Here is a 27437-nt window from a genome sequence, read left to right as displayed (position 1 = left end):
AAATTTACTTTGCCTCATATTTGGCTTTTCTTAATTTTAATAATTATTCCATAATTATTTCCCTGATTTTAATTATGGATATAATTCCTTTTTCATTAAGGGTATTTTGGTAGTGATACTGGTCACACTCGCTAACCTTTCAAAGTTTCGTGAACTTTCGATTTCGTTCTTTTTGAATTTTGGAACTATCGGCTTCACACCGAATCCAAATTCTAATTCGATATACTGAATATATCGGTGAGTTGTCTTAATAATTGAGTTTCTTTATTTGTGGTTGTTTAGTATTCAGTGCTTTAATAGCAGTTATCTTTTCAGAATTTATATTAACAATGAAGTTTTGAAGTTTGACAGAACTTTATATCATGTTTACCGACTCGTAAGAAATTGTAAGTCTTTAATTCTTGTTTTTGATTAAATGCATTGGTTTACAATTCGAAAAGTCGTAGTCATGTGTAAATTGTGGTTTCCAGTGACCCTTTGAAATGGTTCTCCGGAGTTGAGATCGTCAATTTGTGTAAGCAGGACTTTGAACCTCCAGAAGGTAAATTCGTGCTTACATCTCTCGTTAAGGTATTTATCATTGGCTTATTTGCTTAACTTATTGAACCTGTATATTTCGTATTACAGGAGGTTTTTTTTTTTAATCGGATTTACCCACCACGTGGACTTCTTGAATGGAAATATTGAGAGTGAACGGCTCCAGGTTCCTGGTTGAGTGTGCCTAGATAGTGGCTGGTGCAACTCCAAGGACGGCAGGCCTGTTCCCTAAGCCGTTGTCGGTATCCACGTGTAGCTGGAAACTTTGGTGATGTACCCCCTTTTGATTATATTATAAATTTCGTTTACACCGGTCTGGCGAACGGTGTATTCTTTCAAACCACATCAATTAATTTATTCGTCAGTGGCGCCTAATTTTCAACCTTAAATTTTAGATTAGTAACATTGAATTTTCAAGCTTGCCTTTTATCCCAAGTGACCCACGCTGAGTCTAGCTGGCATAATTTTATTTAATAATCATTATAAGAAGTAACATAAGTAACTAGTAAATTAAGTAATTGGTTGTTTATAATACTATGTTACTGGTCATTAAAAATTTTATAACCTAATATTGTTTCTTTACACCCACACCACCAGAAAGGTAACAGTGTTATTGTTTTATTATAAGATCATTTTTATTATAAGAATATTTAATATTTATTTGAGAACTTAATAAGCCACACACATAATGAGAAATACCATATTGTAAGTTAAAAACCAATAACCGGAATCTTTCTGGTATGAAGGTATTGATCTATCAGTTCACAAAGAATAAAGAAGTGGTACAAAATGGAACGCGAGAATTAACTTTAAAGGCCTGTAACACAAGAAGAACAAAACTACAAGCAAATAACAAGTCAGCAGGACTCGTGAATCTGTCAATATCGGAACGATCTCACTTACTGAATTGCCTCGTTCTAAAATTCCTTTAGCGAGTAAATTGCTGGTATTTAGTGAACAGGTCAAAAAGGCATTTCAAAGGAGATTCCAGTAGATGCATTCATCGAGTAACGTCAAACACTAATTCGGAAAGCGGCAATTAAAATAAAAAAAGAACCTAGATTTCGCCTAGCATATGTAACTGACACTCACTGCATACCTTTTGATTAAAAATTCAAAAATCATATATTTTTGCGAGTCTTGCTTTCTTAGTTTTTCTAAAGCATTCAATAGGTCACCAGAACTTCATTATCCCTGCATATTAATGTAACTACAGTAGAACGCCAATTATCCGACTCAACTGGGACCGGGTCGATTCGGATAATCGGACATAAGCCAGAGTAAACTTTATTGAGTTTAACTAACAGAGTTCTACAATTTAACTTGAACATCACGATGAGAGTAAGTTGCAACCCCATCAGATCTCAAAAGACTATTTGTTAAAGTTCCAACAAAACAAAAAAATTGTTTTTATTTTTTTATATTACGCGTAGGACCGATTCGGATAACTGGCGATTCGGTTAATCGGTGTTCGGATAATCGGCGTTCTACTGTTATTATAATAGCAAGATGGAGATGCATACAGAAAAGTAACAGACAGATCTAATGATAGTCTATAAAAATGTAAGGGCATTAGACTCGAGAAGAATTCGCTTGATGGTTGTTATGAGATCTAGCTGGATTTGTACTACATCAAAATATACAAGAATTCAGCTCAAAACTTCAATGGTTGCTATGCACTTTCTCTGGAAACTGCAAAATTTCTCTTCTGTACCTTGAGTTACGAAATTCTGCATACTTTAGGAGGAATTTGAATTCTCGGCCTCGTATACGAATAAACTAAAATCATATCGATGTCTGAAAACTTTATATTTGTATTAACTAGTCACAAAAAAATCTACAAATAATCTGATAACTGTTCTATTTTTAAATATAAAATATTAAGTCATTTTTTAAATATGCTATTTATTGATTGCATTTATTGTATATTAATATTATATACTATTCATATAGAACAGTATTTTTTTCATTTTTATATAAGCTTATAGTCTATTAGTGTAGCGAGGCAAATAATCCGTCGAACAAGATTTTAATTTTCAATTGTTGAAAGGTCAATAACCTCTAGAGGTGTCTGGCTCACACTTTGGCGATAAGACTCTTCATACTGTGTCTTAGTAACTATCTTTATTTTATTTTTAGTATTTCTGTTTTGGTGTAATTAAAAAAAGATTAGTAATTATCTATAGTAATAAATAGAGCCTGCTGTTTCCACTGCTGGGCAAAGGCCTCCTCTCCCTTTGAGGAGAAGGAGCATATTCCACCACGCTGCTTCAATACCGGTTGTTTTTCCTCACGATGTTTTCCTTCATCGCCGAACCCGAGACGAATTATAAAAACCAATTATCAATATGCTAAGAGATTTGTTCTTATTTAAGATTCTATTTAGTGGCAGTGATTTTCATGTATGAGATATTATATCGATAAATAGTGTTGCAGAGTGTTCTGCTGATTTTTACTTTCCAACTATTTATATTAAGTAAAAGTAACAGCCTGTGAATTTTCCAGTTAGGGCTTAGGCCTCCTCTCCCATTAAGGAGAAGGTTTTGGAACATATTCCATCATGCTGTTCCAATGCAGGTTGGTAGAATGCACATGTGGCAGAATTTCCATGAAATTAGACACATCCTGTATGTGTCTAATTTCATGGAAATTCTTTAGTCACTATGTTTTCCTTCACCGCTGAGTGCTAGATGAATTATAAACACAAATTAAGCACAAATATATATTGTTTGCTTGGGTTTGAACCCGAAATCATCGGTTAAGATTCACGCGTTCTAACCACTGGGCCATCTTTATATTACAATAAGGAAAATATTTTAGATTATTTTTGCGCAATATTCAAATATTATTAAAATTATAATAAACCGTTAAATAAAAATTAATTAGTACTTCCTAGAATACTTTTGTTGTTTTAAAATAGAACGGTTGTTAGCCGGTAAGGCTGTTTTATATTAATACACTTTCTTTTCATCGTATTTAATTACATTAGATTTTTCGTTTTATCTTTTTACTTTTAGTATTCTATAAGTATATAAAATTCGAGTAAAGTCTGTCCATAAATGAAATGGTTTTTAAAATAACCAATATTATTACATCCACAGATTTTTATGTTCCATAATATATTAGCTAATCATTCCGACTTCACAATGCATTGATTATAAGATATACATACATTGTTTACTATATATACATATTCAGATTCAGTAAGAAACAAAAAGAATAAACTCGTTATTTCCGGCTAGGAAACTCGAAATTCTTGAATTTTCTCTACTATAATATGCGTACCTATACAACCTCATTTTGAATCACTCTGCTTGGCTTTACGTACTTTCCGAGCTATGGATACATACAGTTTCTTTAGCCTGTCCTCATATTCGAACCTTGGACCTTGGGATATGTATCCGTATATCAAACTACTAAACGAACGAGAAAGTTAGTTTATTTATAATGATTATATAAAAGTACTTACTATTAATAAATAATCAACTAAAAGCAGGTCTATCCTTCAAATATATTTTGTTAAATATTTTATCCTTCGTCTCATAGGATTATCTACTTGGGAAAACGTATTGAGTATGTTGTCGATATATAAAGGTTCTTTAATGCTATTTATTAGTTGTAAATACGAAACATTGTATTTTTACAATCTTTATGTATGTATAGATTACAGTATAGCGAAAAATAAAACGTTAAGTTGCAATCTTATTTGACGGTTTACAATATTTCAACAGATTACTATCTATCCCGTCAGATTGTAATCTAACGAATTTTGTAATCTTACGGTGACATATACATGGACGACTATTTTATATATATATATAATATGTATTCATAAGGTAATGAGTCTTCTTTAAAAAAAAAAAAAAACAATTTGTCGACAATATTTATGATAACAATAAAATACATAACACGAACAAATGTAAAATTCCGCTGTTACAGAAGAAAATACATACAGAAATGTGACAATCATTTTTATCACAACATATTCACGAAGCTCTTTCTGGTCGGAAAATATGAATCCCTTTGATATTCCGATCCCCTAGTTTCGTAATAGGATTTGTGAGGAAGATTCGAAGCAATGATTTCGGGTTTTTCTTATCTCGAAGAGACAAGAAATGAAATTTTAAAACTAGTAATAGTACTCGAGAGATAGAACTCAAGGCCATAGAGATTTTAATTAGCAATAAATTTGGGGAATGATTTTTTTATAGTTTTCTAGTTGAAAAGAATAAATTATTCCTTATAAAGTACCGCATGAAATCATTAACAGCAAGAATTGCCGGTTCTTGTCGGTAGAATCTAAATTCGGTACTTCTTATTTTTATTTAATAAAATTGTTTGAAAACGATTTTTTTATGGAAAAGGTTGGCGGACTAGCATATAGGCCACCTGATGGTAAATGGATCACCCATACACAATGACACACACTGCTGGACATAGGCCTCTCCCAGTGCAAGCCACTGTGGTCTTTCTCCGGCTACTCGCATCCAGCTCCTGCCTGCCGCTTTGCGTATATCGTCACTCCACCGTGCCTGAGGACGTCCTACACTACGATTGTCGAGATGCGGTCTCCACTCTAGAACACGTTTTCCCCAACGGTTGTCAGTTCTACGACAAATATGACCAGCCCACTGCCACTTCAGCTTACTAATCCGGTGGGCTATGTCGATGACTTTGGTTCTTTGACGGATCACCTCATTTCTGATGCGATCCCTCAAAGAAACGCCGAGCATAGCCCTTTCCATAGCACGCTGAGCGACTTTATGCTGGTGGACCAGCCTTGTCGTGAGTGTCCACGTGTCGGCTCCGTATGTCATGACGGGTAGGACGCACTGATTGAAGACTTTCGTCTTAAGGCACTGTGGGATCGACGATGTTAAGATTCGACGTAACTTCCCAAACGCTGCCCAAATGACGCTGTAAGAAATATTAACTATTCCTTATATCGTCAATGCGCCACCAACCTTGGGAACTAAGATGATATGCTTGTGCCTGTAGTTACACTGGCTCACTCAACCTTCAAACCGGAACACAACAATACTGCGTTGTTTAGCGGTAGAATATCTGATGAGTGGGTGGTACCTACCCAGGCGGGCTTGCACAAAACCCTACCACTAAGAAAGCGCTTGTAAAAAACCTACATGAATAAAGTATATTTTGATTTTTGAATTCGTCAAGAGTGATTTATAAAAATAACTGATATTATATTATAAATAACTAAATACTATGAGTATATATGCGCGTAGAACATAAATCATTATGACAGAAATTGTTCTCTTTAATTAAAACACTTATTTCGTATTTCGTAATTAATAAATTCTCGCAACAAGCCGATACAAGAAGGCATTTTCAGATTAAATTAAAATATAAAACTATCGTTCTGCCTCAAATTTAATTATGGAGAAAAATTGGCAACAAATTATTTTTGATCAATTAATATATACAAGTTTCTTAATTATTATTTTTTCGAGTATAGAATTTTTTATCATGACTGTATATTAATATTGTGTTATATTTTTTTAGTTTAATTGAATTTTAATTTCTATGTAAATATTCACTTGATGATATATTGTCAGTCAGGATGAATATTTCAATGATTGAATTTTAAAAGCCCATAATTTTCTTATGACGCTTTTGAGTTGATTGACCATAGTATCATACGTTCAGTAGTTTTCACGAGTTTGATGGGTTAAGAATTTTATATTACATGGAAAGTATGAACGAATACGCCGAAGAAGATCTTTATGAAATTCCAATATAAAATATAATTCATAAAAACTCATAATACAAATAAGAAAAACAATAATATGATGATAAAATACTCAAGATAATAAACACAAAAATAAATCGAAATACCGAAAATAAATTAACTGTTTCAATATTGAGATAACTAGTACACACAATGAGTAGGCGATATCCAAAGATTTGTACCAAGGCCCATGGTTAAAATGTCGTTTATAGTTAATTATAATCTATACATACAATGAAATTGATGTTTCTGTTTGTAATATTAAAATAAACGCTTTTCACTAAACGCACATGGATGTATTCACGGTTTATATACCACAAGATACTCGTAATTTAAAAAAAAATGTCTGTTTGTCTGTTTGTTTCGACTAATCTCTGAAATGACTGTGCTGTGTCGGTTCACGGGCTGATAAGGAGGGCTAATGTAATAAGGAGTACCTTACGTTGCAATGATAACTTGATTGTTAAATTTAAACGCGCACGAAATCGCGGATAGAGGACGTAGATAAATATTTGCAATCTATTACGTAAGCCTCAAGCACTCTATCAATTTGGAAAATCTTTGAAATAAAACACGCTGTTCTTAGATCAAAGTGTTCCCAGTGAAAAAACTGTATTTAAAAGTTTCTCGAGATTTTCAGCTAGAATTGCATGCAAGTATCAAAATCCTTTAGTCGACTAAGCTGGAGCCAGAGGTGTGCTTTATCACTCTTGTAATTTTGTGTCAAACTTTGTTGTGAAACATGAACCATTGTTGTACCCCGAAGTTTTTGTTTCTTTGTACCTCTGGGATATCACCATCAGGTTGCTTTACCTTCTTGTTTCTGTTACAAATTGTGGTTATAACGTCAGCCATTTCACTTTAGAAATACTTGAATAACATTATCAAGACTATGTCAAATAGTTTCTTTGAGAATATTTAAGGTCACAAATAAATAAGACAGATTTTACATTTAGGTATATAACCGTTTATTCTTATAAAGTTTGTTAAAATTTTTCAATGATAAAATTATATCTTTAATTGATGTAGAGGTAGGCAGTAGGGTAAGCCCGTCAGGGTAGGTACACCTATCATCTGCCAAAAAGTAAGGCTTAGGTTTTTTGGATTGTGGTTTGAAAAGTAAGTGGGCTAGTGTCACTTAAGGTACAAAGGAACATCTTAGCTCCCAAGGGTGGTGGCATATAGTTTGATGTAAGGAATGGTTATTATTTATTACAGCGTCAATGTTAATTAAAGCATCATCATCATTAGCAGCCCATGTTTGTCCACTGTTGGACAAAGGCATCTCCAAATGCACGCCACTGGGCTTTTTAATTAAATAGACAAATTAATTGACATTTCTGTATCGAATCTCGATTCAACATTACTTGGAATCATGAACTAGCGTATTGTATTTATTCGACGTTGATTATTATCAAAGGATACTTTAATGAAAAGAACTGAATACCTTAAGGGCACTTTAAATACATATAATTGTAGATAGTTTTTGTGGAAACAGCGCTTGAAGTCTACCAACAAGGTAAATTTGTTCGAGGGTGAAATTTAATTCAATTAAATAAATACGAGAATTATCCAGCTGACAAACATACCCGAAGGCAACTTTATTTGAAAATTATCATGTGAAAACACAAAACGTGAATAAATAGTAACTTTCATTTACCTAATGGCTTTAATTAAATGGTTGTCCAATGGGAATGGTATTTTATTGCAAAGGATATTCTAAATGAATTGATTACGTAACCAATTAATAATTCGCAAATTTACTTGGCGGTATTTTGCGAGCTCATCTAGGTAAGTACTGCTTCCTAAAAAAATATTCTACCGCCACAATGCAATAATTGTATTGTTGTGTTCTAGTTTTAAGGGTGGGTGAGCCACAAGGGATAAACCGACTTAGCATATGTTGAACCTTCGAACGCCTCCTAATAAACCTATCAAGTTTGATCTCATTAGATTCGTCTCAACAAGAACTATTTCACCCGAGATCGAGAAACTAAATGGTATGTGATGAAACCTTGGTATGAAAACTAGTAAACGAGTTTGAACGCAGTAGACTCTGCAAATAAAGAATTATTTATTGTACCAAAACACGAGGAATTTGAAGGTATCTCATCGAAATCAGAAATGAAGTTTGGGAGTGCTAATAAAATCGTGTTAATAGTTTATTATTTAAACATAATTTATTTTCTATGTAACATTTATGGATGTTTATTTATTTATATTGACACTGTTAATACATCGTCCATATAAACATATAACAAAAAATCTGTCACTCGAGCATGAAAAAACCTCACTTAATCTTGTAACAAAAAAATTATAATACATTCTATCAGTATAAAACAAAGTCGCTTTCTCTATCCCTATGTCTCTTTGTAAGGTTAAAACTACGCAATTTTGATGCGGTTTTTTTTTATATATGGAGTGATTCCAGGGGAACGTATTTGTATGTAATACATGGACAATATAGTAAAGAAACACTGATCATTTTAGAAGTTTGTAATTTCATTTCGTAAATAAACAAATTCTGTAGTATGTTTATTATCATTATTGCCCGTGCAAAGCTGGAGCGAGTAGCTAGTTGAATTAAAATTGAATAACTAATAAACGTGTTATTTAACCATTTTTAATAAGTTACATGAAAAATTTAGTTCATAGCTTCAAATAGATTTCTTGCGAGTATATTTTTAAGTATCAATGCAAGGAATATTAACAGCATTTCCCCATTATACCATCTCTGAGCGAAAATGAATAAGCTCTCCTGTCACCAGCGGAGACAATAAGACTGAGTGTTCAATTACTCCAAGTGTTTCAAATGCAAAAGGCACGAGATAAAATTATGAATATTATATTATTCTGTTAGTTAACTTAATTCATTAACATTAGCTTTTATAGAGGTAAGACAGCCATTGTTTCATATTTTCTTTTTATTAACAATTGTTTTTTTTTATATGTGGTAGTTAAGGTTAATGTGGAACTACCGTCATACGTACACAAATGAGGCTATAGAGAGGCTTTAGAGAGCTCCATGTTTATTTTGCTGTTAAGCCGGCCTTATTGTCATAATTAAATAATTTTATAAAATAAAGTATAAAATAGAAACAGACAGAGAGAAAGATCGCTTGGGAATAAGGCTTTTTACTTAAGTGCCGCGTAAAAGAACTTAGTATAGTACGACACAACTTAGATGTAGGATCGGCAAAATTCGCAAAACCGATTACATCCGAATTAAGTATATCAATATTGATTTCTTATGTGAATATGATCTTTATACAAACGTAATGACTTGTAATATCGTATGAACTAATATATTCGTCAATTTGATACGTTGATTTACATGCACTTGTTTTTTTGAACTGACGCGAGAATCTATAGCGAAAAATAGCTTCGAATGGCGCGATAGGGAGATCTATTGGTTGAGTAAATCGGCAGTAATCTGTTTTATTGAATTTGCCGATGCTGCATCTAAGTTGTGTCGTACTATACCAAAAAAAAAACATAAATTGATCATTGTTATTATAAAGAGCGATTATCTTTCGACGTAGGTAGATTCTGCTAACGTCATTACTTCGATATGTAACATACTTATGTAAAATCTATTTTAAAGCTCAGTAATAACCAACACTGAGCTTTTGTTATAACTTTTCACGTATCTCATGAAATATGTATTCTTCAAAACACGTATGTGAGTCATAACGTTTTATATTAAAACGCTAGACGCTTCACGTATGTTCGTTATTTAAAAGTTTTATCCGCATCACATTTGGTTTTTAAATTTATTCTAATTATATTTATTTAAATTATATATGCAAATAGATTTGATGGTAAGGCAATTATTTTTTTGGTATAATTTTATTGTTGGTAATGATTGATGATTGATATTTATTGAAACAATTGTTTTATGATTTTAAATAAGCTTTCAACTTAACCCATAGTTTATTTATATTATACGACCCCCATGGTCTAGTAGTGTGTACACCGGTTTTCATGGGTATACCACTCCGAGGTCCCAGGTTCGATTCCCAGCTGAATAGATGTTGATAAAGTTCATTACTCTTCTATGTCTTGGGTCTGGGTGTTTGTACCGTCGTTACGTCTCTATATTCATAACGCAAGTGTTTTAGTTACTTAAATTGGGATCGGAGAAATGTATGTGATGTTGTCCGATATTTATTTCTTAATATTTACGAAACTCGATAAAAAAATAATATTAATTTAGATATATTATATCAAAATGTGTCATGAAATAACAAAAATTTTGAAGCAAAAAAAAATAACTAAATATTCGTTTATTATATCTAATTACTTTTTTGTTCCATTTGCTGTCAAAACGCTTGGCCCTTTGAGTAGTGGTGCAAAAAGCTTCATCAAAAATATAACATCTCGCCTCAATGCCTCCACTGGTGACAGGAGGGCTGGTTCGTTTTTTGCCCAGAGGATCGGAATTGCGATTCAACGGGGAAATGCTGCTAGCATTCTTGCCACCATTCCACGCGGTCAATATTTATACAGTCACTAGTTTTATTTAATATCTGTATATATTTAAGCATTTAATGTTATTAATTCTTATACAATGTACTTCTACTTATAACTGATAAAATAAATGAAATAACAGAATCTATATTTTTACGCAATGTAAAGGATGCCTGTTTAGGGTTGCGAGGAATATTAGCATTTGTATGGGTGATGCAAATATACCTTATATTCGTCAGAGATTAAATATAACATTTCTTTATGAGGTAAATATATGGTTCGGTATGTCCGTTTTTTCATAATGCAATTTGTGTAGCTTGAAGTTAAATGGCGCTGCAATAATTCAACTTCCATAAATGTCAACTCAGCGCCATAAAAATGGTACATACAGGCGTTTTTAAATGAGGAAAATAAAGTAACGGTGTGATGTATATTGTAATTAAGGAAAAGTTTTTAATTAAATAAATTTGCTCACGCAAAAATTTCAGCACTAAAAATAGGTGTTGTGATAGATGCTCACTTTCTCTTGATTAAAGAGGTCGTACGTCTGATCCCAGGACTTTGCTATGGATTGGTGTTTGTGTAATGACACATGCTAATTAGCAAGCGGACAAGTGACCATTCACTTCTGGCAATAGACATTGGGATTTCAAACATAAACAAAACACGCCACCAGCCTTAGAAGCTGGGATGTTGTGACAATTGTACCTGTAGTTCCACTGGCTTATTATCGTAAACTGGAATATTAAGTATATTTTCTTGGCTACATTCATTTGTTTTTGTCTTCATCATTATCACCCTATCCCTATCCCGCACAGCATATCTTCTTCTTCCTATTTCTCTTTCTACTGTCATCTCACAAGTAACATTCTTTCCAGCCATCATTTTTCACACAATCCATTCATGTTTTATTTGGTCGTCCAGTTCCTCTACATCTATCCATGTCCATACTTAAGACCTTCCTTACAATATGCCTACAGCATGACAGCAGGCTTACACATAACTTATCGGCTATCGTTGCTACATTTATATAGCATATTTGTATTGTTGGATTTTTGGAAAGATTCCGTTGACATTTGTTTGTTTTCAGAACTTTTCACCTTCAAGTACGAGTCACATTGTTAAAACAAATTAAGCACTCGGGAAACCCCACTGGGACCACTTCACTTATTCGGTTTTCGACCTGCTATTAATGCTAACACTTTTAATTCCAAACGTTAACTTGTTTCGACTAAATTTTTATGAATACTTATTATTTTTATGTTTTTTTTTTTTTTAATATTATCCTTGCAACAAGAGTCAATATATTAAAAATATTTGTATGAACAAGTTATTGTTACGTAGTGCATTATAAAGTAATCATATATTTACCCCTATTTTAATAAAAAATGTATGTAAATGTAATGTAATGTAACAGCCTGTAAATTTTCCATTGCTGGGATAAGGCCTCCTCTTCCATTAAGGAGAGGGTTTGGGACATATGGAAAATATCACAAACCCTCTCATCGGAACAGCGGCCAATGCGGCTTGGTACAATTTCGATGAAATTAGACACATGCAGGTTTCCTCACAATGTTTTCTTCACCGCCGAGCACGAGATGAATTATAAACATAAATTAAACACTTATACATGGTGCTTGCCTGGGTTTGAACTCGCAATCATCGATTTAGATGCACGCGTTCTAACCACTGGGCCGTCTCAGCTCTCAATAAGAAATAGTCTGTTGAATTTGTAGTCGTTGGAAGTTGCTAAGTTTAAAAATGAACTTTGAATATAACGATAAATAATATGCATTTTCTTTTGCTATATACGAAATCGTATCCATTAAATATTTTTTACCAAGAACCTTTAACTGCAAGATAAATTAAGCGCTTGTAATATGCAAATTTAATTTAATTCTTTAATGTTCAATATATGTTCGCTTTGTACTCACCGACGAATTAAATTGATTACCTGACACGAATGCTCTTAGTGATTATTTCAAACATTCTTCCATGACTATTAGAGAAATTATTACACAAAATATTACAAATTTAAAAGATGTAACTTCTATTTGTCGAAGTAATTAGTATTTAAAAATAATACAGATTTTGTTGCTAAAAAGCCGAGATCGTCCAGTGGTTAGAACATCTATGTATGTATCTTTATTGGTGGTAGGGCTTTGTCCAAGCCGGCCTGGGTAGTACCACCCACTCATCAGATATTCTACCCCTAAACAACAGTACACAGTATTTTTGTGTTCCGGTTTGAAGGATGAGTGGGCCAGTATAACTACAGGCACAAGGGACATAGCATCTTAGTTCCCAAGGTTGGTGGTGCATTGACGATGTAAGGAATAGTTAATATTTCTTACAGCGTCATTGTCTATGGTTAAGGGTGACCACTTACCATCAGGTGGCCAATATACTCGTCCGCCAACCTATTCCATAAAAAAAATGTGTTAACAGGTGATTAACAGGTATCGTGAGGATCCGCTAAAAATCGGGCCCTACTGCGAAAGCCGCAGAGGGTCATAGCGGTGAGAGGCATCAGAGGGTACCGTACGGTTTCGTGGACTGCGGCGACACTTCTCGCGGGTGATCCGCCCTGGGAGCTCCAGGCGGAGGTGCTCTCGGAAGTGTACCGGTTCCGGGTCGAGGTGAGGGACCGCGGCGACCGTCCAGGGTCAACGGAGATCGGGCGGATCAGGACTCTAGCCCAGCAAGCCCTGATCGTCCGATGGCAGGAGGATCTGGGGTCACCCACAGCAGGCCTGGCGACAGTGGAGGCGATCCGTCCCCACTTGAGTCGCTGGGTTGAAAGGAAGCACGGCACACTGTCGTACAGAATGACGCAGGTACTTACCGGGCACGGATGCTTCGGTAAGTACCTGTACGCGATAGCGCGGCGGGAGGAAACACCCTCCTGCCACGAGTGTGGTGCGCCAGTGGACACGGCGTACCACACCCTGTACGAGTGTGCTGCGTGGGGACCCCAGAGGCACATCCTTGCGGCGACTATGGGAGACCTCTCGCTACCGAGCGTTATCAACGCCATGCTCAGTAGCGAGATGTGCTGGTCAGAGATGCGCTCCTTCTGCGAAAGTGTCATGTCGCAGAAGGAAGCCGCGGAGCGGGAGCGGGAAAATAATGCCGCCGCCGACTCGCTCCGCAGAAGACGACCGGGGAGGAGGAAAAGGCGCTACGCGCACCTTCTCCCCCCGCCTCAATAGGCGCCGTAGGGACCAGGGGAGGTCCCAGTACCCCGGGAATTCCCCGTAGGAGTTGGAGGCCCACATAGGCGGGCCGACCGTCAGGGCGTCACGGTAGCATGCGTAAGCGATCCCGTGGCGTCCGCCGAAAGACGGAGAGGGTACCGCTGGTTTTTTAGTGGGTAAACCCGGCGTACTTGGGCGCATGGCGTCCAGGGCTCCGGGGAGTCCCACACACCCCCCCACTTTCCATCACGTGGGGGAAGCGCGTAAAGCGTTTTTCCAGCGAGAAAAAAAAAAAAAAAAAAAGGTATCGTGAGGATACCTCCATGTCGATTGATATTCTGTAAAATATGTATCTACATTGGAGCAGCGTTTTGGAGTACGCTTAAGAATTCGAGGCCTCTGATGTATAACACTTTTTTTTTTAAATTGGTGAGTGGTTCCGATTGCCTGACGTATTAATCAATCTATCGCTATAAGAGGTAATGAATGGCATAACAATATAGATGGAGAATTCTCAGTATTGAATGCAAGATGGACGATGAAGGTTGTATAGAAACAGTTCCGTTCTTTGTAGTAATACAGTATTATTACTGTAGTACAGTAATACTCGTTTAAAATTATTTATAATATTACTGAGTTGAAAGAAGTCGGTATTGTAACTATCATTGACTCAATAACACAATTGTGTGTTAGTTTATAAATTAAATTATTGTGTATATGTAATTAAAATATTTTTACATACCAAAAATCGTATATTTACTGCTATACATTCTATATCTGGTGCAAATCCTGGGCCTAGAATCGGTTTTGTTTACCATAAAAAAAAATGTCATCAGAACTGCTTCAATACGTGATTATAATTTCCTTAGGAAAATGTGATCATAACTATACAAAAAAATATTGGACAACATCACATACATTACTCTTATGCCAATGTAATGTAGCTAAAGCACTTGTGTTATGGAAAATCAGAAGTAACGACCGTACCACGAACACCCAGACCCAAACATAGAAAACTAATTAACTTTTCCTATATAGACTCGGCCGGAATCGAACCTGGGACCTCGGAGTAGCGTGCTCATGAAAACCGGTTCACACTACTCGACCATGGAGGTCGTTATATCAGAGGAGATCATAAAACACCCCGCACCCTTCGCTGGTGCGTACACCGGCAGTCCGGGGCCATAACCGGGCTGCCGTCCTCCCCTCGGCCGTATGAAACGGATGCGTGAGACCCCCATCTCACACACCCACGGCTGGAGGGAATACCCTATTTATTCCGCCCGGGCAATGGGGCTTGGTGGTCGGGAGGACGACCCGTGGGTCATCTCCGCCGGGCGGGATCGGCCCTCTCCCGATTTCACTCCGCAATCTCCTTCTGGACCATGACGGTCTCACAGAAGTAGACTACGGCCTCCCACGCCGATTCACTGCGTAGCATCGCTGACACGACTGCCTGCAGGGAGAGATTTCGCCCGATTTCGCAAATTAACAACCTAACACACATATATTTTGATGTATACACGTCGATGTATGTTTACACTGAAACAAATACAAATTATTACTTCAATGATAATCAATGATATCGAATACTAGATTTATTTAATGCAATTACCCGATATGATCATGAATATGATGATATTCTAGGAATATCCGCATAGGCTATTGAATTGTAAACTATGGAATCAAACTATTATTTAATATGAAATGCTTTGTATGTTTAGTGGTCTGTTATATGTCTATTAAACAATGTAATATCTATTATATTATATGAATGTTGGTTTGCGTTTGCGGCTTGCACCCGTGAAGGGAGAGGTGCTGGTCAAAATCAAAATATACTTTATTTAAGTATACTTTTGAATTATGATTTTACAAACTATATTTAGTGAAGCTACCACCGGTTTAGTCAACAATGGTGATTCTACTCAGAAGAAATTACAAGAAGCTCAGTAAGTACTCTTTTAATTAAAGTACAAAGTTATATTAGTTAAATACATTTATATATATGTTTATTATGTTATATCCTGCCTCGAGTGTAGTATACGAGTCATTAAATAGGTGTAAGGTAAGAAATTCATCCCAAGAAAAAATGTTAGTGTTTAGTTAAAGTGACCCATTAAAATGGGTCACTTTAACTAAACACTAACATCTATAATCAGCTATAATCTATCCCTGTGCCAAATTTCATTCAGATCCGTTCAGCCGTTCTGGAGTGATTGACAAACAAACATCCGTTCATTTAAAATTTCGCATTATTTAAAGCTAAAAGTTGTTTACAGTTATTGCTATATATTATTCGCTTAGGGCAATAGAAAGCCATTGAGTGAAGTTATTGCTTTCTAAATAGGACTCGAATCGTAATCAACTCAGAATTTATTCTTTTAATCTTGTTTTTAATATTTTACTAAGAATTCATTTAGTTTTTAATTTCACATACGAATGCGTTTTTTATTTAAAATTAAAATAGACAGGGCAAGCGTGAATGGATTAACCAAACCTTGGCGTCAATGACCTTAGGATTTAAGATATTTCATTTGTTTCATAATTACAGTAAACTGAGATATAAAATCAGGCTTAGTGGCGCGCCTTGGGGGATATGTCCAGCGGTGGTAGCTTCACTTGATTGTAAAATGACGATTCAAAAGTGCTTAAAAAAGCCTACTTGAATAAATTTTATTTTGATTTGATTTGATTTGATTTGAGTGGACTGATACAGGTCGATGATGATGATGATAATAATATTAAAGTATATCGTATTATTTGACGGTAGATTAACTAATAAGTGTACCTACCTAGATGAGCTTGCTCAAAGCACTATCATTACAGGGACATAATATTAGTTTAAATACACATAATATGACATAGTTGTAGTTTTACTCATGGTTTGTGGCGCATTGGCGGTCTAATGAATGGTAAAAATTTCTTTCGGCGCCAATGTTCATGGATTGTAAACGCCATTTATGGAGGAGTTTATGGAGTTTATATTGTGGAGTTTTTGAATGTAGCGAAAGATATTTGAACGAAGTTTTGTGTATAAGGGAAGGAAAAACGACGCATGAAAGCTTCAGCTCGCTTGCAACGATAACTAATATATAATAACTAATATAAATAATCATTTCTCTATATATTAATAACTAGATGTGCCCGCAACCTACGCGTTTAAATTTAACAAAAAAAATATTGTAGCCTAAGTTACTCCTTATTATATCAGTTATTTCCCAGTGAAAGTTCCATCAAAATCGGACCAGCCGTACCAGAGATTAGCCGGAACTCACAGACAGTCAGAAAAATTGTAAAACTAATAATAAATATCCAAATAGTTTCGTTTAGGGCCACATCTACAAATACATTTTTTTATTTATATTAACTAAAAGTTTCTTTATATTAGATAATGAAACTGAAATGAAATGAAATTTCAACACTCGTTTAATTTATTATTAAATAACCATAACATAACGTAATAATTTGAGTGATATCAAATTTCGACAAAACGTTCTTGAAATAATAAAACAACCAATATAGTACACGGTAATTGTACAACATGTTCCTCAATTTAATTAAAGGCTTAAATTAATTAAAATTATTACCTGTAATACTCGAAGTCGAAGTACCAAAGCGAGCGGGTAGGTGAGAGCGTGACGGAAGATAGTGCCGTCCCTGTCTGCTGTTAACGGCGCCGCTGATTCCTTGCGGTGTGATAGAGCCGCCTATGGAAATTAAATTACGTTAATTATTAAATTACATTATTTTTTTAATTAATAAGACCGTAATTATCGCCAGTATTCAATAAATTCCCAGATATTACACTTTTCGCCATATAATACATTTTTATAATAAAAATATATATAATCATTTTTTTTTTAATTAATTCGATCATTCTAAACAACATCTTATACGTTACTAGCGACCCGCCCGACTTCGCGCGTGTGCAATGTTAATAAAAGATAAAAAATGGTTACTGTGGGCTATCTCTAATCAAATCTAATCAAAATAAACTTTATTTAAGTGGGCTTTTATATACACTTTTGAATCGTCATTTAACAATTAAGTGAAGCTACCACCGGTTCGGTAAGTAGATTCTACCGAGAAGAACCGGCAAGAAACTCATTAGTTACTCATTTTCAACATTTAAGAAATACAATTATATTAGTTAAATACAATAATATATGTATGTAATGTATCCTGCCTGGAAGTATTAATTCATTAATTCCAAGCTTTTTTATTATTTACAAAATCTTGTATCGAATAATATGCCTTTTTTCCCCATGTATTTTTTATAAGCTATTTGAATTGACGAAACGGTACAGTTAAATATGTCTTCGGAATTTTATTATAGAAACGGACACCTTGCCCCAAGAAAGATTTATTGAGTTTAAGAAAGGCATATACTATCGCGAAATTTTTGAAACACCTTTTTAAGGTGTTCAATACTATAGTACATTATTTTAATGTATTCCGTAGGGTTCAGTCGGCGTTCACAATTTAAGACCAAAAATATTTTTGTATACGACATCACTTTAAAACCTCTAAAACTTAGTGTCGTTCTACTACATTGTAAATTTGTACTATACATTTAACCGACACCGACTCCAAATATACCAATAACTATAACTACATGATATAATCGTTAATCGACTTTTAAGTAGTCTAATATTTTTCATTTCATTTAACTTAGGAAGACTCTAAAAAATATGTTGAATACGCAATTATTTTTATTACTTTTTCGTGCATATTCATTTGTTTTAAAATAGTGTTTTGTTTGAAGTCGGTTTTTCTTTTTGTTAAAATTTTATTTATTTTTTGATTTTAAGTGAAGCTGATGTTGACTAACTAATTTTTTTTTAATATGGATAGATTAAGCGTTCCGTTTATATGAGTCAGAAACTACTTCGAGGACAATTTCAAAGGAAACTTGCGAATAAAGCAAAAATAGACTTTCGAAAATGCGGATTTAATACGTCACGCGGCGTAAACTACAAGGATCCCTCGAAAGAGCTGTAATCGAACTCAGCAAAAAAACTTTGAAAAAGACCAACTATATTTCGTACATCATATGACATCACATCACATACACAAAATTTGATTAAAGATAGTAAGAAATTCTGCCCCATATCGCACCCTAACTGCGAGCCGTATAGGAGTTCCATCACTACATAGTATAAAACAAAGTCGCTTTCTCTGTCCCTATATCTTTAAATCTACGCAACGGATTTTGATGCAGTTTTTTTATAAGATAGTGTGATTCAAGGGGAAGGTTTGTGTATATAATACATGAACAATATAGTAAAGAAACACTGACAATTTTAGAAGTTTGCAATGTGATGTCGTATATAAACAAATTCTGTAGTATATTCAGTATCAGTATTGCACCCGTGCGAAGCCGGGGTGCGTAGCTAGTTGATTATAATATTCGACTATGATAATTACATAAATATAACCACATTACGGAAGGTGACTCAAATATCCAAATAACCTATAAATAAAAGATTCGACCGAGTATCGCTAACGTGCTCCTCAGAATTGTTCCGTTCCCTTCCGTTCCGTTACTTTGTCATGGATCCTGTGCTCAGAACCTTACCAAACTTTCACCAAATTACCCTTGAAGTATATATTTTATAATAAAAAAAGAATTATCAAAATTGGTTAACGTGATTTTTAGTTATTCACCTATTTGTCACGCATATACGTAATGCAAATTTAAGACTTATGTCGTTTTCACATGGATACCATCATCGGAAAAAAAAATAAAAAAAATGGGACCCCACGGGAAGCACTACCTTTCAAACAAAAAAAAAATTATCAAAATCGGTCCACCCAGCGAAAAGTTATGAGGTAACAAACATAAAAAAAAAAAAAAAAAAAAAAAAAAAAATACAGACGAATTGATAACCTCCTCCTTTTGGAAGTCGGTTGAAAAAAGAGGTTGTATATGTTATTTCATCGTAAGTTATTTTAAGTATTATATTGCGGCGAAGTACCTTGAAACGTTTAAAAATACGCAACGGATTTTGATGCGGTTTTATTTAATAGATAGAGTGATTTGGGAGGAAGATTTTTATATGTAATAGATGGTCAATATAGTAAAGAAGCACGGATAATTTTAGAAGTTTGTAATGTGATGTCGTAAATAAACAAATTCTGTAGTATATTTAGTATCAGTATAGCAACCCTGCGGCGAGGTGCAAAGCCGAGGCGGGTCACTAGTCTATATACAGGGTTATTGGTAACTCGACGTATATCCGTAAGGAGGTATTTGCAATAATTTTAACCCCCATATGCATGGTGCAAAAATTAACCATTTTTGAGTTATCACGTTTTTTAGTTTTTTCCATAATTTGTCAAAAATGCGACTTCAAAAATTTATTTAAAAAAAAAGTTTCAATTAAAGTCTATTTTTTTTTGTTTTATAAAAACGATTAAACACTGGATATTTGTCAATATTTTAATAATAATTATCGGTCCAAATTTAAAAATACCAGGTGGAAAACGAATTTATTCCAATATTTTTTGATTTTTTTTCCTCAAAAATGCCTCAAAAACTAAAAAAATCTCTATGAAACTTGGCCTGCAGATTATTTTAAAAACATAACCAAGACAGGGGTAATGCATAATTTGGTAGTAATGTTACGCGATCTTTCACAGCCATTTTTCTAATTGTAGTAGAGTAGGACCCATTTCGTCTCCTGATAGGAGTCCGGATTAAACGCCGGTTGATTACTATGTCATGGATCAAATCCCATGTTTACGCCGTTTCGCCAATATCACTCGCAGAAGATTGCAAAGTACAGATTACACAATTATTAGAATACGAATTTCCAAAAAATAATTTTCGTTTTAGAGACTTCTTCGTGGGGATAATAGTAAGGATAGAATCCTGCATTATTCATTGTAGAACATGCTGTGTGTTGTGCTCTGTTATAGAGAGTGTCTCGGATTCGCTTATTAATACTTTATTTAGGCTACATTACAAAATATCTTTTTTATAACCTAGCTATTGAACTGTTTCTGTTTCTAAATTTTATTTTAAATTTGTAGTAAGTATGTCAGTTTAGTAAGTAAGAAAGTTTTTTTTTTCTTTATTTGTTTTTATTTTTAGTTTTTTTTGTAAGAATTTTAAAGAGGGACCTTTAGTACGAATTCGTTCATGTTCGAATACGAATGTCCACCAGTGTCCGTTCTAGTGATTTTATTTCAATTGATTTGAAATAATTTCCTTCTTTTTAAACATTTTTGGAAAGCTAAGAAAACGGTTATGTTTTTAAAATAATCTGCAGGCCAAGTTTCATAGAGATTTTTTTAGTTTTTGAGGCATTTTTGAGGAAAAAAAAATCAAAAAAATATTGGAATAAATTCGTTTTCCGTCTGGCATTTTAAAATCTGGACCGATAATTATTATTAAAATATTGATGTATATCCAGTGTTTAATCGTTTTTATAAAACAAAAGAAAACAATAGATTTTAATAGTTACTTTTTTTAAAATTCATTTTTGAATTTGCATTTTTGACAAATTTTGAAGAAAGCTAAAAAACGTGATAACTCAAAAATGGTTCACTTTTATTGCAAATAGTCACCCCTATCACCTCTTAACGGATATACGTCGAGTTACCAATAACCCTGTATTTTAAATTATAGTATGTTAGATAATGTTGTTTCTAAGTACTGTGTGCTAAATTTGAACTCAATTGTTTACGTGGAACTATATTAAAACACAGCTGTATTTTAACCGTAACTATACAGGAGGTCAAGTAAAAAGATAGCATACTAAATTATTACAGTAGTATTAAACCAAACGTAATTTTAGCTGCAAACATTTACTTTTTAAGCTTTGCAAACAATACTAGTATAAGGGTTCAGAAAAACAACAACTGCTTTCGTTGATAAGATTAAATGTAACTGTTTTATTTTGAAAACGTAAATTCTTTATTCTTTGCAAGATAATTTGTAACATAACAGGTTCAGACAAAGTATATTTATACCGGAATGCGAAGATTTTTCTGCTGATGCAGTTAAAACAAAAAAAAAGTAACAGCCTGTAAATTTCCCACTGTTAGGATAAGGCCTTCTCTTCCATTAAGGAGAGGCTTTGGAACATATTCCACCACGCTCCATGCGGGTTGGTGGAATGCTCATGTGGCAGAATTTCGATGAAATTAGACACATACAGGTTTCCTCACGATGTTTTCCTTCACCGTCGAGCACGAGATGAATCTTTTGCAACAACATTGGTCTTAATTCAATGAAATTTTATCGCGACATTGTAATAGGAATCTATACCTTAAGACAGAGATATTAGTACTAGTATCCCGTGCGATCAAAATTCAAACTTATATAATCATTTATCTGATAAAATACGAACATTTTATTTGACACATTTATGATATATCATCGTGTCTATGATCTATTCTTTATTTATTATAATACAACCTTTAAACGTTAAGTTATATTTACAAGTAGCAAATTACTCGATTTAGTGGCTAGCTGCATAAGGCTGCATATGAAAGGTCCGGTTTCATGCTCGGTTTGGTCTCAAGTAAAATATATTGGATTTTTCTGTCAAGAATCTGTAAATAGTCTGAATTTCGTAAGTTGGCAATGTTCTCATGTCTCAAAAAGCTGGAATTATTTCCAGTCATATCGAATATTGTCTGCATTTCTATTTGTATATATAGATTATAATCTATCTCTCGAGATGGTGAATTTTCGAAAGATTGTGGACCATAACATACTGCTTACAATATTTTCTTCAGATTATAATCTATCGAAGTAAGTTTCATTTCAATTTTAAAAACTCTAACCTAACCGAAATGTTATGAACTATCGAAATTGTACATGTATTATTATTGTAAGTTGAATGAATGTTCTAGATTATAATCTAACTTTATTTACAATTTTACGATGATATATAACATATGGATAATTTATAAACTAGTTTTTTCGATGTCTTCGTCATAGTAAAAATTATTTTCCAAAAAATATATTTATATATATATAAGTGAACTATAACAAGACTGTGAAGTATCGTAGATATTTATCATTGATTTCAAAAGATAGCGATGTCGTAACATAATGTCCGTATTCGATTCTTAATACTCATAAATAGTTGAAATTTGTTAGAAAATTGCACTTAGTAGTTAAAAAGGGGATAGCTTGACAAACGGTGGGAATCTCTGCCTGGTACAGAAACCTGGTTGACGCATGCGCATATAACTTGTAGTTTTGTTTAGTCATATTCATTTGAAATATCGTATTATAACGTACCACGTAAACATACACCTTATAAATTGGTAAGTAATATATATAAGGCATACGTTTAGTAATAAATAGATGAATTTATTTTAATTGTTGTCATATAGTCTGTTTGAGATTCTGGCTTTCTATTATAACATAAATAGCTTATGTGTTTACAACAGTCACCTATATTATGAGGTCAACAACAAAATAGCTACTCGGAAGATATAAATCTACCTACATTCTGTTGTTTCTGAACCGATAGCTTCTAAAAGATTATAACTAGATTATTATTACTATGTTTTTACATTAAATTTTTATTTTGTGTCATCTCTTTAACAATTGAACATACAAAACACAGTTCAAAATGTTTTTTTTTAAATATGTGTACGACCCAGAAAATCACTGAATAAAATACATGGAAATACAGTACAGTACAATATGTATGTTTCGAAACAAAGAGTTATATTATGAAGGGTGAAAGGGTTCAACGGAGTAAAAAAATACTGCATGTTCCTAATCGAAGTCATAACCAATCTCTCAAATAAAAACAATTTTATGTACAATTTAAACCTTCGTTTTTTAAGAGCGATCATACATGTTTTATTTTGCCTGGAGTAAGAGTGGCGTAGACTTTGTCTCGTATAAAAGCAAATAAAAAAGGTATGCAGTACAGTAAAAGCCTGTAAATCTTCTTTTACTGGGTACAGGCCTTCTGTCGAGGAAAAGGGATAGAATTTATTCCACGATCCGATTACATATTCGAATTTACATGTGGCAGAATTTCTTCTGAAACAATCAGGACACGTCTTTTTCCAAATAAGAGATGAATGATAAATTCAAAAATAAAGTACATTACAATTTAATAGCAAAATTATTATTTTTTATCAAACCCAGGGTATGTTACTCAGGTTAAAGGATCGTATCGTTTTATGACTCAAATAAAGATCGCTGATAAAACCGGAGTAGAATATTTGATTGTTTATGCTATGTATATTTTTTTAAGAAATAGGTATTGCTCGAGCAATGAGTGATTCAGAAGATGAAGAACCCAAAGCGATCATCAAAACTGACGATGCTGACTCTTCTGGATCTAGCTTTGAAGAAGAATATGTTGAAAATGAGCAAAATAAAACAGGTAAAGGTTATCTTAATTTATTTCAATGTTATGCCTCTTTATTTAACACAGCCTAATCCTCCAATATTACAGTCTCAAAAAAATTTAATTAAATTTTAAATGGCGGAAAAGAGTTACTATCGAGTTTTTGTCGGTGGTAGTTGCTTTAATATAATTTAGTACTGTACTATGCGATATTGACAAAGAGTATTTTGTTTTTGATTTTTGAATTTTAAATATGAAAATGATATTCAGCTAAAGGCGCAAACATTTAACTTCAACTTCATATTTCATAAATAACAGCCTCTGGTGAATGCCGAGTCTTTTTGACATGTTTTATTCACGGACATGGAGAACACTTAAATGTCACGTTTCAGAGAAAGAAATAATGGTAATATTAAAATGCCATTCTCTGTACAGGAAAATTTACGGGTTTCCCTGAAAGAATATTAAAGGTTACTATATAAATCTGTCCCGGAAACAGACCTACAGTTTTGTGATAAATAATGCAATGCGTATGTGTTTGCAATACAACGAGTATTGAGAATATAAATATTGATAATGGAACTTAATATAATTATGAACACACTTTGCATTATCAATAGTTTAACTATGACGCGAAAAAATGTCCATTATGAAATTTCATTCATCTTTTCTTTTATGCCTCTTTTATGCCTCTAAATGGTTAATAACTTTTTTTTAATTCTATCTAATCTAAAATACATGACGGAAAATCTGAACCATTAACCTACAGAATATTGAAAAAGAAATGTGAAATTAAGCAAAAAGGACAAGCAATTTTGTTCACTTATAAAATAATTGTCTAGTTACATTGTACTATGTGTAATTTTTGTCGCATTGAAGTTATTCTAAGTATAATTGCATTTGCTTGTATGCTGTGGCTAATTTATTTAGTAACTAAGACCTTATACTTAAAATAAGATGTATAAATAAAAAAGTTAAATGTCACGTCAATAATTATAACTCAAACGATACGTCAACTTCAATCATTATTGTTGTTTACTTAAAAATATATTAATAAATAAATATTTGCAGATAAAACAACGCCAGAAAAAATGACATCAATACAACCTATGCCTCGGAGAAAGAGATTCATACCGAAATATGACGTTGAAGGTGTATATAAAATTGTCATTGGTGAAGAAACTCAAATCCAAATCGAAATGGTAGTAGGAACTCACGTTAATGCACAATACCCTTGGAAAGGTATAAATAAATCTTTAATAATGGAAACTATCGAAGTAGGTGGTGAGTTATCTGAATTTTATCCTCTGAAAGAGCACTTACAGAAATATACTGCTGATGTTGTACTGATGGGTTACATTGTGGATGAGTCAAACGATGTTGATGAATTCTATGTATGCTGTACAACTGAAGCAAGAGATCATTGTAAACAGCAATCTGATAGATTTATAAAGAGACAAGAGAAAAAATTAGAGAAGGCTGTCCAGAAAAAGCCTAGGCCTTGGAAAAGTCTTGGTAGTGAACTTGAGTTAAAGGAGTTACAACCTATAAATACAAGACCATTATTAGAAATAGAAATCAAAACAAAATTTCCAAAAGAGTATGAACCTGATAGATTTAGAGTAAGAGATACGAGTTCAATTCGAGATGGTTATATAGAATTGACCCCCTACAGGCAAAAGTTTAATAATGTTTTTCGACGTAGAGTTGACTGTGCTTCTCAAGCGAGTCCATTTAAAATTCATAACTATGCGCAAACTGAACTACGTTATCCTCAAAATATGTGGACTCAATCGATTGCTGATGCCATGGGAGGGGCTGACGATGCCGATGCAGGTGGAGATGGTCAAAATAAGCCAAAGGAAAAAAAAGTAAAAGAAGAAAGAAGTTCAGACGAAGAAGATGAAAAGATAACAGAGCCTGTTGATGACGTTGGTTTACAAGCTTTTAAAAACGCTTTAAAAAGTATGCGTCGGCCTTCGTATATAAAAAAAATCAATAATTTTATGAATGAAAAGAGAACTGAAATGGACAGTATTGTCGAACTGAATACAGTTATGGATATTTATTGCAACGATTATCCTAATTTAGTAGCAGAAAAAACAGTGGATGTTTATGATACAATGACCTTCGAAGAGTATGTTTGTTTTACTGATGTAAGAGCAAAAGATAAGTATATATCATCCGCTGTTTTTCATCCTATGTGGTCTGGAATAGTAGCCATATCATATTCTGATGATTCACCATCAGTAATGAAAAGCGTAGGTCTTCGTCCTGATCCAATTCAAAGAGCAGTGTATGGACTAAATCCCGTTTTGATATGGAGTCATATTGATAGTTTATTGCCAAAATTATACTTAGAATCACCGAGGGAAGTTTTAGTACTGTCGTTTTGTCCTTTCGATGAGAATATATTAGTCGGTGGATGTATTAATGGACAAATTGTTGTATGGGATATAACGAATAAACTAGAAAATGTAGAAAAAATTGAAGTTTTAAGCGAAACAAGAGAAAAATATAAAATTGCTATGAATGCACATATGGGATGGATGAAGAATGTTCAAGATAATGCTGTTGTACAGTCAACTGCCTTGAGTAATTTGATGACAAGCCATTACGGCCGTGTCAGTGCTATTAACTGGCTTTCTCCTAACTTCAGCGTCACGCCAACCGGTATAACATCTGTATTAACCGATGGTAAAAAGTCTATTATGTTTTTTACAGGGTCAGAAGATGGTACAATACTGATTTGGAATTTATCTGTCGAAAACGTAACGCTTTTTGAGGGTAAAAAAGTAAAGAAATCTAAAAGAATTCTCAAAAGACCATCAGGCTTATTAGTTGACGTTTCGCCTTACAAGGTTTTGGATCGTAATTTACAACCATGTTATAAAATTTTACTGGGCGAAGCGGGACAACCGCAAACGTTACCCCTTCAAAGTTTTGGTATGAATTTACCTATAATTAGGTATAACTATGTTCCTAGAAATACTGGAACGGGAAGAAAGTATTTTGATTGCGATATATTACCACAAAGTGAATCTGAATTGAATACTATCCTTTATTGTGGCTCTCAGCACGGTGGATTAGCTCGGATTACATGGGAAGGACATGAATTTAACACTGGTGAAGTAGTGAACTCGGAGTATTGCG

General features: G+C 33.7%; 1 protein-coding gene across 1 annotated transcript in view; it reads right to left on the bottom strand.

Moving 5' to 3' along the window:
• LOC124532639 overlaps positions 1-27437 on the bottom strand; it is a 78974-nt gene that overhangs the window by 15575 nt on the left and 35962 nt on the right. The window contains exon 3 of the mRNA XM_047107665.1: positions 17541-17660. Within this exon, the coding sequence (XP_046963621.1) occupies positions 17541-17660 (120 nt within the window). The remainder of the gene's footprint in view (positions 1-17540; positions 17661-27437) is intronic.

This window comes from Vanessa cardui, chromosome 9 (genome assembly GCF_905220365.1).
Source record: "Vanessa cardui chromosome 9, ilVanCard2.1, whole genome shotgun sequence".
Lineage (NCBI taxonomy): Eukaryota > Metazoa > Arthropoda > Insecta > Lepidoptera > Nymphalidae > Vanessa > Vanessa cardui.
Note: the sequence above shows the minus strand (reverse complement) of the source record. Positions and strands in the feature narration are given on the sequence as shown.